General features: G+C 38.5%; 2 protein-coding genes across 9 annotated transcripts in view; both read right to left on the bottom strand.

Annotated features, from left to right (window-relative positions):
* Positions 1-5,021: 5,021 nt before the first annotated feature.
* On the bottom strand, positions 5,022-6,052 carry LOC132360448 (glycine cleavage system H protein, mitochondrial-like). Its single transcript, XM_059915526.1, has one exon. The coding sequence runs from the start codon at positions 6,050-6,052 to the stop codon at positions 5,531-5,533; it is 522 nt and encodes a 173-aa protein (XP_059771509.1). The 3' UTR covers positions 5,022-5,530.
* Positions 6,053-6,767: 715 nt separating this feature from the next.
* The window catches only part of RNF111 (ring finger protein 111), an 85,601-nt gene continuing 79,547 nt past the window's right edge, over positions 6,768-12,821 (bottom strand). For 5 of the 8 annotated variants that reach the window (XM_059913170.1, XM_059913167.1, XM_059913164.1 and 2 more), the window contains 3 exons: positions 11,604-11,699; positions 10,448-10,575; positions 6,768-8,429 (listed from right to left, as the gene is read on the bottom strand). In XM_059913170.1, the coding sequence (XP_059769153.1) occupies positions 8,312-8,429; positions 10,448-10,575; positions 11,604-11,699 (342 nt within the window). In that variant the 3' untranslated portion in view covers positions 6,768-8,311. The remainder of the gene's footprint in view (positions 8,430-10,447; positions 10,576-11,603; positions 11,700-12,821) is intronic. The other 3 variants (XM_059913169.1, XM_059913168.1, XM_059913165.1) reach the window with 1 other exon arrangement.

Here is a 12,821-nt window from a genome sequence, read left to right on the forward strand (position 1 = left end):
GAAGCCTGGCAGTCTCTTCTTTCTTAGAGCTCTGAGTCACCATGTAAAGAAGTCTAGCTCTCCCTCACTAGAGAGACCACATCAAGAGAGATGCCCAGGGACTTCCCTGGTGGCGCAGTGGTTAAGAATCTGCCTGCCAATGCAGGGGACATGGGTTCGAGCCCTGGTCCGGGAAGATCCCACATGCTGCTGAGCAACTAAGCCCATGAGCCACAACTACTGAGCCTGCACTCTAGAGCCTGTGAGCCACAACTACTGAGCCCACATGCCACAACTACTGAAGCCTGCGTGCCTAGGGCCCATGCTCCGCAACAAGAGAAGCCACTGCATTGAGAAGCCCGTGCACTGAAACGAAGAGTAGCCCCCCTCGCCACAACTAGAGAAAGCCTGCGTGCAGCAACGAAAACCCAACACAGCCAAAAATAAATAAATTAAAAAAAAAAAAAGAGAGATGCCCAGTGAGTCTTCAGCTGTCCCAGCCATCCCAGCTAAAGCATCAGACATCTAAGGGAGGCCACGCTGGCATTCCATCCCAGTAGAGCTCCCAACTCAATACAGTCACATGAAGAACGCAGTGGTCACACCACACTGAGATATGAGCAGTTCCTGCCCAGCCCTGCCCATATTGTACAGTGATGACCAAATAAATATTGTGTCTAAGTCACTAAGATTTGGTGTGGTTTGTTACATAATAGGTAACAGATATATTTACCTGGGAGTATTCTCAATCCTTGCACCAAATAAGCTTTTTTGTTTGCTGGAAGTTTTTTTTCTTTTGCTGCATCAGGTCTTCGTTGCTGCGTGCAGGCTTTCTCTAGTTGTGGCGAGGGGGGCTACTCTTCGTTGTGGTGCACGGGCTTCTCACTGTGGTGGTTTCTCTTGTTGCGGAGCACAGGCTCTAGGCACACGGGCTTCAGTAGTTGCGGCACATGGGCTCAGTAGTTGTGGTGCACAGGCTTAGTTGCTCCGCAGCACGTGGGATCTTCCCAGACCAGGGATTGAACCCGTGTCCCCTGCACTGGCAGGCAGATTCTTAACCACTGCACCACCAGGGATATCCCTGCTGCAAGTTTTGCATCTTACTGTTTCCTATGGTGTCACGGCTTAGGAAAACATAGCACAGTAGCTAGGATTTATAATTATTTGTAAACTATGAATCTCAAAAACATTATTCTGGGACTTCCCTTGTGGTCCAGTGGTTAAGACTCTGTGCTTCCAACGCAGGGGGGCATGGGTTTGAACCCTGGTCGGGGAGCTAAGATCCCACATGCTGTGCAGCACAGCCAAAAAAAAAAAAAAAAAAATTATTCTTGGAAAATTTTTCACACGGGCAACTTGAATGCCTGAGCCATTTCCAGATATTTTGGCATTTGGTTACCTGCTGAGGGCACAGTGGATTTAGTGCTGAACCATGAATCAGATGTAATGGAGAGCCCTGGGAAGGACTGAGACCAGTCTGATAGAATCTTTGGCTACAGAAGTCCAAGATGTCTGGAGACTGGGTCTTGACATAGGGGATAAGACAGGTTACTAACCGTGGTGTTTTAAAAATGTGTACACAAATTCTTGCTGTACCTTTCTTCAAATGTTGGAACCCAATCAACTCCTCTTGAGTATAGGCTATATTTAGTGACTTGCTTCTAATGAATATAATGTGGCAAGAATGAGAGTATACCTTCTGTGACTAGATGAAAAATATCACTGTGGCTTCCTACTTGCTCTCTCTCTGTGGTCATTTGCTCTGGGGAAGCCAGCTACCCTGTTGTGAAGACATCTGAGTCCCACATAACAAGGAAGTGAGGTCTCTTGGCCAACAGCCAATAAGGAACCAAAGTCTCCTTTCAACAGCCATGTGAGTGAGCCATCGTGGAAACACATCTTCCAGACCCAGTAATGACGTCAGATGACTGCAGCCCCAGCTATCACCTTGACTGTAACTTCATGAGACTCCCTGAGCCAGAAGCACCAAGCTAAGCTGCTCCCAAATTCCTGACCCACAGAAACTAAGATGTTTGATGTTTAAGCCACTAAGTTTTAGGGTCACCAAACAATAGATAGGTAATACAAACCTTTGGGGTTTGGGGCGTGTGTGGCTAACAACAAAGTTCTAGGAACCCAGGTACACCATAGCTTATTCTCTGAGCAAATACTAACAGTACGGTAGTCTAGATAGCAGTTCAATAAAGATATCCATTCCTTTTTAAAGCCAGGCTGGAAGACTTACCATATCTCTTCCAATTCCCTTGTCAAAAACTCTTCTTGAGAATCTAAAAAACAGAATCCTTAGGATAACAGGTTTGGAGCATTCCATATTATGAGCCAGATTGGAAATCTGAGTATCTTGAGCTGTGCTACCAGCCACGCAGGCAATGGCAGAAGCCAAACTCTTCCTTTCTGTAACACAACATTATCAATAACAATCTGCGGAAGTTTACTCTCCAAAGCACCCCCCCACCCTGCACACATACTGTATACCACCACCTAAAGCAAAACTGACTCAGCGTAGCACACAATGAAAATGACTATTTAGTAAATCTAACCATTCTCGGTAGTGATGATAAAGGATTAAAGGAGACATGCAATTTCTTTGGGCTAATCAAAAGCTTCTCCTGGAAACCTACACCTTCCACACACTCTCGGTCTCTCTAAGAATAAGCCTAGAAGCAGCTAATACAATAACATAGGCAGCTCCGCAGTGTGCTTAATTAATCCTTAATGGGCACCAGATCCCTGCATAACACAATTTGATGGGGAGAAAAATTAGGAGAGATTGAGAAATTCTAGCTGTTAATCTCTCCTTAATATTTTCTTTTAGCTCAGAGAGGCAAATGGTTTCACATCCTGTGCCAAGTCTGATCTATTGGCAGCAGCTGCCTAAAACACAGCATTGGACGGTTTTTATGGGTAACTATGTGCCTGATGTGGCTTCAAAGCAAAGGAACATGTGCTGGGAATCTTCCATTCCTCTGGTAGAAGAAAAATTTGAAGGGCTGAAGAGGATTGTTCATTCTTATCTAGTAATCAGTCGCTTGGACTCAGTAAGAGTAAAGATTACAGCAAACACTGATCTATGGTTCAGCATCTCGCTATGCTACCATTTGTCAGCAAGGGCAAGGGTATTTGGGCGGTGGGGTGGGATGGAGCAAGCATTGGGAGAATGTATCTTCTTAAGTATGTCCTATATGCAAAGCTCTTTACACTCATCTCATTTAATTCTAATGACAAACTATTTCTGTTACAGATAAGAAAGATGAAGCTCAGAAAGGTTAAGTTTTTTAGAGTTACACAATTCTAAGCCCAAGTCTGTCTGCCACCAACGACTATATTCTTTTCAAAACTCCAAAAGATCAACTGTGTGGCCTGTGAATCTGTACAGAATACAGAGGAGAGAGAAGGCCCAGCAGGCCCAACCACAAAAGTGGTAACATTTATTTTTCTTAGAAAGAAATAGCTGTTTTGGACATAACTCTTAATTCAAGGAAATGAGTGAAATCTATAACTGAGAGAAAATATTTCAGTATTGATATATCCAATACTGTGACATGTCAAGTCTTGAATAAGCAAGAAAATTTACTGTTCCCAGAGGTTTTGGAAGTTAAATTAGAAATCAGGACACAAGGCTTCCCCGGTGGCACAGTGGTTAAGAACCCGCCTGCCAATGCAGGGGACACGGGTTCAAGCCCTGGTCCGGGAAGGTCCCACATGCCACGGAGCAGCTAAGCCCGCGCGCCACAACTAAGCCTGCACTCTAGAGCCCGCGAGCCACAACTACTGAAGCCTGAGTGCCACAACTTCTGAAGCCCACGCGCCTAGAGCTCATGTTCTGCAACAAGAGAAGCCACCGCAATGAGAAGCCCGTGCACCGCAGCGAAGAGTAGCCCCAGCTCACCGCAACTAAAGCAAGCCCGCACGCGTAGCAACAAAGACCCAACGCAGCCAAAAATAAATAAACTAATTAATTTAAAAAAAATCAGGATGCAGTAATAACCAAAATGGGAAAAGAATTTGAAAAAGAATAGATCCATGTCTATGTATAACTGAATCACCCTGCTGTACACCAACATTGTATATCAACTATACTCCAATATAAAATAAAAATTTTTTAAAAATCAGAGATATGGGGACATATGTATGTGTATAACTGATTCACTTTGTTATAAAGCAGAAACTAACACACCATTGTAAAGCAATTATACTCCAATAAAGATGTTTTAAAAAAAATTCAGGATGCATTTTCTACAAAATTAAGCTATCCCCATTTATGAAAAACTAATAATAAAATGTCTACAGTTTACATTTTAATTTGTATTGCAAATAGCATTTTTAAAACAGAGCTAGTTTTCTGTCTGTCAAATAGTTATGGTTCAAATGATGAAATGTGCTAGCAGCTTAAACAAAATCACCAGATTAAAAAAATGTTTCAAATATCAGTTTATCACTTGCATATTAACAACGATGAACGTAAGGATTTGCTGACAAAAGAGTTTTGAAGTATTTGGATAGCTATCACTGAAATTTTCGTTTTGACATAGATGTAGCAGGATATGGAAGACACCAAAACAAAGCACAGGAAAGTTAAAATACTAAAAATTATTTTCTTTCTCACTTGGTTCATTACTAATCACATTTTTCTGTAATTAATTGCAGTAGCTTAAGAAGCTCCTGCATTAACAATTCAGGTATATCCTACAAATACTTGCATAAAATAAATTTTAAAGTAATGATACTTCAGATTTTAAAAAAATCAGTAGCAATCATTAAACAGGTCAATAAGTAGTTGTGCATCTAAATCTGATATAATATTAAAAAAAAGAGAGAAATCTATCTGTATTTGTGTTTTGGGGAGCATCAAGAGGACTCCATTGTATAGAATTCTCCCCATCTTACTCCTTGGCACAGACCCTGGGCTTTCCAGTGGTAAAGTCCTGCATCCATCACAGGCTACCTGAAGACAGGCTACTAGCTCTTTTTTTTTTTTTTTTTTTTTTAAGAAGTTGAATATTTTATTATTAAACTGTTTCTTATTTTCCTGCAAGGCTGTTGCTTCACTGTATAAAAATAGCACCAGCAAACACAGTATATTGCAAAATTAAGATAGTAATGTTCTTCACTGGACACTATACAACTAACAAACTTTTCTCCACTGTCATTTATTTCCAGTGGCAAGTTCATTGAGTATTCTGACCCAAATCCAGGGATGGCTGTAAGCAAGTTACAATATTATATAAGGTTAAGATAGCAATGTTATCCTTGAATTACATAATTTTTATAACTAGTTTTACCACAGATAATTTCAGGAATTCTGAGTATTATAACTGGAGACTAGCCTAAAAATCACAGGGTGTTGTGAAAAAGATGCATAGTGTTTATCTGAAATCATTAGGAAGTTAAGGGGTATTTTCTTCAGGCAACATTGTTTCAAGTAGTTTCTTTTGCTAAAAGTTGCTTTTTAAAAATCTATCCACCACTAATTTAAGACAACTATGCTAGATTAAGTTGTTTCAAACTAGTTTATTTAGGGGTTCCATTTTCACTCCTCAATAGATTTTATGTATTTCTCATATGCTTCTTCACTCATTAGTTCATCTAGTTCTGAAGGGTTACTGAGTGTCATCTTGATCAGCCAACCATCTTCATAATAAGATTTGTTGACAAGTCCTGGATTTTCTGCTAGAGCTTCATTAATTTCAGTTACTTCTCCTGATAGAGGAGAATAGAGTTCACTAGCAGCTTTCACACTTCCCAAAGCACCAAATTCCTCTTGTTTGTTCAATTTTGTCCCAACTTCAGGCTGACTACAGTAAACAACATCTCCCAAAGCTTCCTGTGCAAAATTGCTGATCCCCACTGTTCCAACGCCGTTTTCTGTTGTTACCCATTCATGTTTGCCTGTGAATTTACGACCGGACAGCAGAGCGGGGCCGGTGCGCAGCGCCCGGACGGCGCCCGCCCGCAGTCCCCAGGGCCGCGGCGGGCAGGGCGCGTTGGGCGCAGAGATGGCGCGCAGGTTGCAGATCGCGGCCCGCACGCTGCACGCCACTCGCAGCGCCATGTTCGCAGGAGGCTACTAGCTCTTGCCCCCAGTAAGATGGCAAACAAAGTCTCTCTCTCTCTTTTTCTCTCTCTCATTCTGTCTTGCCACTCCTCCCACAACCCTTCTACAACTGCAGCTTAATCATCTAGTATTCTTTTTTTTGATTTTTAAATTATTATTATAATTTTTTTTTTTTGGCTGCATTGGGTCTTCGTTGCGGTGCGCGGGCTTCTCACTGAGGTGGCTTCTCTTGTTGCGGAGCATGGGCTCTAGGCACGCGGGCTTCAGTAATTGCAGCACGCGGGCTCAGTAGTTGTGGCTCGTGGGCTCTAGAGCGCAGACTCAGTAGTTGTGGCGCATGGGCTTAGTTGCCCGTTGGCATGTGGGATCTTCCCGGACCAGGGATCGAACCCGTGTCCCCTGCATTGGCAGGCTGATTCTTAACCACTGCACTACCAGGGAAGTCCCTAGTACTCTTTTTAAATGTGTTATTTTATATCCAAATTTCTAAACCATAGTCCATCCTCCATCTCTACACATACTATGTTGAAGCACGCTGATACTGACAATTACTATGGTGTAACATTTACTAATACAAAACAAGGGCAAGTAGCCATAACTGAATGAATACAAACATCAAATTATGCAAATGTCAACTTGAGTGAGATCACTGTTTTGAATTCCAAGATGTTCAGTGTAAACAGTTTTATAAAAATGAATTATGAAACACAAAGACAATAGAAATATAAGTTATTTATTAATCAATCCACTTACAAAGCAGGTGGCTTAATGCAAGCTTATCGACATCTTCACATATGATCCATGGGAACATGTCTTCCACATACAGACAGTGATGTTACTGACTGATGCATTTGCAATCTCGGGCATATTAAGCATATTTAGACAAATAAAATTAGGCTATCCTGTATATGAAAGTATCTTGATAATACACATCCTTAAGTGGATTAAAACTTTCTCCAAAGGAGAAATGTTAGTACATTAACTTAACTTTAATATTCTATATTATGCAGTAAATCTTAACTATAGAAATTAAAATTTTTAAATCAGTGATCGACTCTTGGTAATGTATGAAGTGGGAGTCTAAAACCAGAGCAACAGTAGGTTGACAGTATAATTTGTGCCTCACAGTATCTGCAGATTTACTGTTTTCAAGTTTAAAGAGAAATAAAACAAGAGACATGTAGATTCAGCTGACTTTATTTATCTTTAAACTAATAAAAATCCCTTTAAAAGTGATCCTGGGACCTTTAGAAGTTCTATGAATGCACAGATACCTGCCGATGATTGCAATTCTAAATCCTGACTAAATGTGTTTACAAAAATCAATGTAAGCAGATATCTTTAATATACGTGCTTAGCAGAAGACTGAACAAAATTCTACATGTCTTCTCCAATTTCCCTAAAATTTTGTTAAATCTGCAAGTATGTACAATCCAGCTAATTGAAATTACTATTTAGTGTTCATCAGAGCTGTTTCACAGCAGCAAAAATTGAATCTGGGAAATAAAATTCTAATCGATGTAGGAAAAAGATAAATACAATCAGAACAGCAGTCTAAATGTATGATATCAATATTCAACTCTATCTGCATTGTGCTGAAAGGAAAAGGATACACCAAGAAAATTTCTATTGATCACTCTACTCTGGTGATGTGAATACCACCTGCATCTGATTGAAAATGGTTTGTATTCTGTTCCCAGTATCAAGAATGGTATTTAACTCAGAACTCCATATTGTAAATATACAGCAGCCATTTTGTCCTAATTAAGGAATGTCTTAATACACAATATTATCATTTTCTAGAGGATCTTTATACATTAAACTAAAGTACATGATTGATTAAATTAAACGTTAGTAATGGATAAAAAAAAAAATTCATAATTCTCAAGACCTGGTACTATGTAAAAAACAAAAAGACCACGAAATTCTACTTACTAAAGCAGCTAATCTTGCCTGCAAGTTTAGGGTCACAAGCCCATAATATGTGCAAAGAAATGCAATACAAGGAACCATGCAAAAATACAGTAAAATGATATAGGAAAAATGTCAAATCTAGAAAAAAAAAGCTTTTATAAATACATCAAAATCAACTGTATACATAAACTGTAGGTCTAGCATTAGTTGTACCATATAGCAGAGCCAGCACTCTAAGTTCACGGCTTCCAAATCTGCGCAGGTAAGTCATGCCATCTTTGGTAGACTGCAGTACCAGGAGGGTGGGAATGAGAGGGAGGGTAAGAGTTCTGAAACATGGTGTCAACTTTCACTTGGCAGCTGGGCCTCAATGTCCACTCTGCATATGGGGCACTTCTTATTGGTAATCAACCACTGGTCAACACACACTTGGTGGAAAAGGTGCATACAGGGAAGGCGTCTATTATAGGCAAACAAAACAAAAAGCAAAAATTAATTTTATCACAAGCGTAGTGGCATTTATTTTTAAACAAATGATACATGTAATAATTCAGTAATGTTCTGAAGTTACTAAACATTTTTCTCTTCTGTTAAAAAAAGAACACCCCTCCAAAAAACACCCCTCCGTACTCAAAGAGTTACACCTACATTAAATTAATACTCTGGGCAATATAATGTATAAATGACCAAGATAATTAACTGTCACAGGTATGGAATCAAATTATGTAAAATCTCAAGAATTTTAAGAACAACAATTACATTAGCAATTATTCCAGCTTCACTTCTCTACGTGAGCTGCCAATGCACTGGAGTTGGCAATATGTTTCCTGTAACATAATATTCTAAGTACATTTTTTAATATCAAATCATTGTTTTGTGAAGCACTTTCAAAAAAAATCTCATTTAATTCTCTCTCAAAAACCTTAGAACTGGGGCTTCCCTGGTGGCACAGTGGTTGAGAGTCTGCCTGCCAATGCAGGGGACACGGGTTCGAGCCCTGGTCTGGGAGGATCCCACATGCCGCGGAGCAACTGGGCCCGTGAGCCACAATTGCTGAGCCTGCGCGTCTGGAGCCTGTGCTCCACAACAGGAGAAGCCGCGATGGTGAGGGGCCCGCGCACCGCGATGAAGAGTGGCCCCCACTTGCCACAACTAGAGAGAGCCCTCGCACAGAAACGAAGACCCAACACAGCCATAAATAAAAAAGTAAAATTAAAAAAAAAAGAAAAAACAAACCTTAGAACTTATGTTGTAAATATACAGCAGCCATATCATACTGATTAAGGAATGTCTTAATATGCAATATTATTTTCTGTCTACAGGATCTTTACACATTAAATTTAAGTACCTGATTGATTAAAGGTTAATAATATTGTTTTCATGTTATATTCACTTAATTGTATGCTACTCTTTTAAAAGTAGGTTAAAAAGAGATGTTTACTTTAGTACACTACACTACCAATTAGAACTTGAGAAATAAAGAAATAATATTATGGTAATAAATATTACCCATGCAATAACTGGGTAATGTTAAATCTAAGTGTAACAGTAGGATAAAAGTTACTGACTTAAGTGTCCATTTCAACTTCCACCCCCGTTAAGAGTTGTCATACATTTCAGACTTCCTAATATTTTGTAAAAATAGCTAAAAAGAGGTGTTCCAATTATTCCTTGCACAGTATTGTCAATATTGTAAAAACAATTATCATCCATATTTATAAATCTTTACTGGAAATACAGTGTTCAAATAACCTTATATGTGGTATAGTAGACAACTTTTTATAACATTTTTTCTCTCTCTTAGCCAACTGAAGAAATACAATAAAGTTTTCCGTATAAACTAGGGCAACAAAACTACTACACAGTTTTTATATATGTTATAGAACTTGTTTCATATGGGATTATGTTACATTAGAAAAAAACAGAATAGGAACAAAACAATTAACTTAAGAGATTATAAAAAGAGAAGTCTAAAATTAATATTTGGTTAGCATAATAGCATTTCCTAAATCACAAAGTTGCAAGAAGAAAACAGTCTACAAACTGAGAGGAAATTTTAGAACAAGATTACTTGATAAAAGATGCTGTAAAACAAACTGCATGGAGCTAATATGGATCCCCCTCGTTAAGCTCTGGAGAATACATTAATATATCTGTCTTGGCCTCCAAAGCCTCTCACCTCTCAAATTCTCCTTCCTGGAAGATTTAAAGAAGACAATTTTGACCACAAAATTTCCCTGGCCAAGTCTTGGTGTGGCCCCAAAACAGGTAGTATATTTCCCATCCACACCCCTTTGCTGTTAATACAGAGACTTTAATCTTTTTTATTCTTGCACTCACTATAAGAAGGCAATTCTACATGTCAGAGACCGGTAACAGGGTACGCCAGGAGTAATCTTTATTTGGGTTCTGGTCTACTTTCAAATAAAATCTTGTGCAGTTTTGACAATGGATTTTAGATAATTAGTGTCTAGTTACCTCACATCTTCACCTTCCTCTAAAATAGACAAACAGATAGTACATTTTTCCTCTGTGTCTTCCTCAGTCCCTTCTTCCCCATCTTGTTTGCAGTGCAGTTTCCTCTGTGAGAACCAATCAGTTGTTACCTTATTAGTAGAGATGACATTATTGAACAACTGAGTAAAGTCTGTGTTTATTTGAAAAACAAAACAAAACAAAACCACACATTCACCCACAACTTATTTCCCAGGTAAAACTGTCATGAATTAAAGGATGAATTAAGTGACTATTATCAACTAAGTGTTCTTGTAAGACCCTTAAATGATCAGCATCAAAAGCAAAATGAAAAGTAACAGAAATTCATTAGTTTGAAATTTATCATTTTCAATCCACAATTAGAATACTATGTACTATTTTTGTCCTGTCATGAGCACAGCCAAATAAACTTTATTTTACTAATGAATATTTCAAATAACATTCAAAAAATTAATGCTAATTATAGTATTTAGCTTAAACAGTTGAAAGGACTTTAATGGTTATACCTCATTAATACTCTTAGAAAAAGGATGAAAAATACAATGAACAGAAATTTCACACTTTATTAGTCTCTATAGCAAAGAACATTGTCGTTTGTTGAAAGAAATTTATTTAACATGCCTAGTCCATAACTTCTAGATGTAATACTACATAAGGAATATAAGGGTAGAATGTAAGAAATGTAGGTCAATTAAATGTCCATCAAAATAACTGACTAGTTAAATTATGGTACTACTGTGTGATGGAATTCTGTATAAGCGATTAAAAAGAATATGGATCATCTGTAGGTGCTGATATAGGATGAAAAGAAAATGTGCAAAAATGCGTGCATATTATCCCCTTTATTTTTAAAAGTGAAAGAAAAATATATACATATGCATATTATTAAAAATATGTGGAAGAATACCTAAGAAATCTTTAAGCATGATTTTTCTTCTGGGAAGGAAAACTAGGATCAGTAGGGTAACAGACTTCGGAGTATATATTTTCATACTTTCAATTTTTTTAACCATATGCATGTATTGTTTTAATAATAAAAAATGTAGTTGCTAGACTCCACAAACTCAAAGGAAGTCCATAATATTAAATGTTATGCATTTCAATAATAATGTAGATGTTTCATAGAATAAATTCTTACTTTTTTGTATTTATGTGGATATGTACATCTTTCAATTGTCCCCTGGGATGCTCCACGATTGACATTTCCTAGTCTTTCTTCCAAATGTATAAGTTCCTGAAGGTGAAGAATAACTAGTATTAAAAGTCAGGATGATTATTCCTTGAACAGCACTGTCAATACTGTAAAAGCCATAAAGTTCCATATTTATAAACCTGCAATGTAAATAGAGTATTCAAAAAGCCATATATACGGTAAGGCAAATGACTATTTATAATTCTTTTCTCAGCCAACTGCAGTGGTATGGCAAAGTTAGCCTTGCAGACTACCACATGGTACTATGTACGTCAGTAAGCATGTATGCATGCATGTAAAAGATGAAATCATTGTAGTAAAATAGGGAAACAAGTCAAACAATAGTTCTAAGTCCCAATGACTCCAACTTCCAAACCGACATGAAGAAACAAAACTTTACATCAGGGACTTCCCTGGTGGTGCGGTGGTTAAGAATCCGCCTGCCAATGCAGGGGACAGGGGTTCGAGCCCTGGTCCGGGAAGATCCCACATGCTGCAGACCAACTAAGCCTGTGTGCCGCAACTACTGAAGCCCGTGTGCCCTAGAGCCCGTGCTCCACAACGAAGAGTAACCCCCGCTCGCCGCAACTAGAGAAAGCCCGCGCGCTGCAACGAAGACCCAACGCAGCCAAAAATAAATAAATTTTTAAAAAAACAAAAAACTTTACATCATATTCAAATGACTTGTTCTTCCTGAAAATTCACACAAGAAGATATTTAGCGAAAAACTGAATTACTTGGGTTTCTTTTTCTACAGCAATGTTTCTCTAAAAATTAAGCTTAGTCAAAAAGCATTAGGCAGCGATTGCAGTAGGAAAATATTAGAAAAACCTAAATGATTTTCTAGGAGAATGGTTAAATTATATTCATCCACACAGTAGAATATCAGAGCTATCGAAAACAATGAATTGGTCCAAAAAATGATAGTACTGATTTCCCAGATATATTGCAAAGGGTAGATTTATATAAAAAATGTTACTGCTCAATTCTTATGTACTACAAACATCACATGGGTTCAATAAAGCACGTAAGTCTACTGCATTTATTTAAAAAAAAAAAGCATTGGGCTTCCCTGGTGGCGCAGTGGTTGAGAATCTGCCTGCCAATGCAGGGGACACGGGTTCAAGCCCTGGTTTGTGAAGTTCCCACATGCCACAGAGCAAC

This window comes from Balaenoptera ricei, chromosome 2 (genome assembly GCF_028023285.1).
Source record: "Balaenoptera ricei isolate mBalRic1 chromosome 2, mBalRic1.hap2, whole genome shotgun sequence".
Taxonomy (NCBI): domain Eukaryota; kingdom Metazoa; phylum Chordata; class Mammalia; order Artiodactyla; family Balaenopteridae; genus Balaenoptera; species Balaenoptera ricei.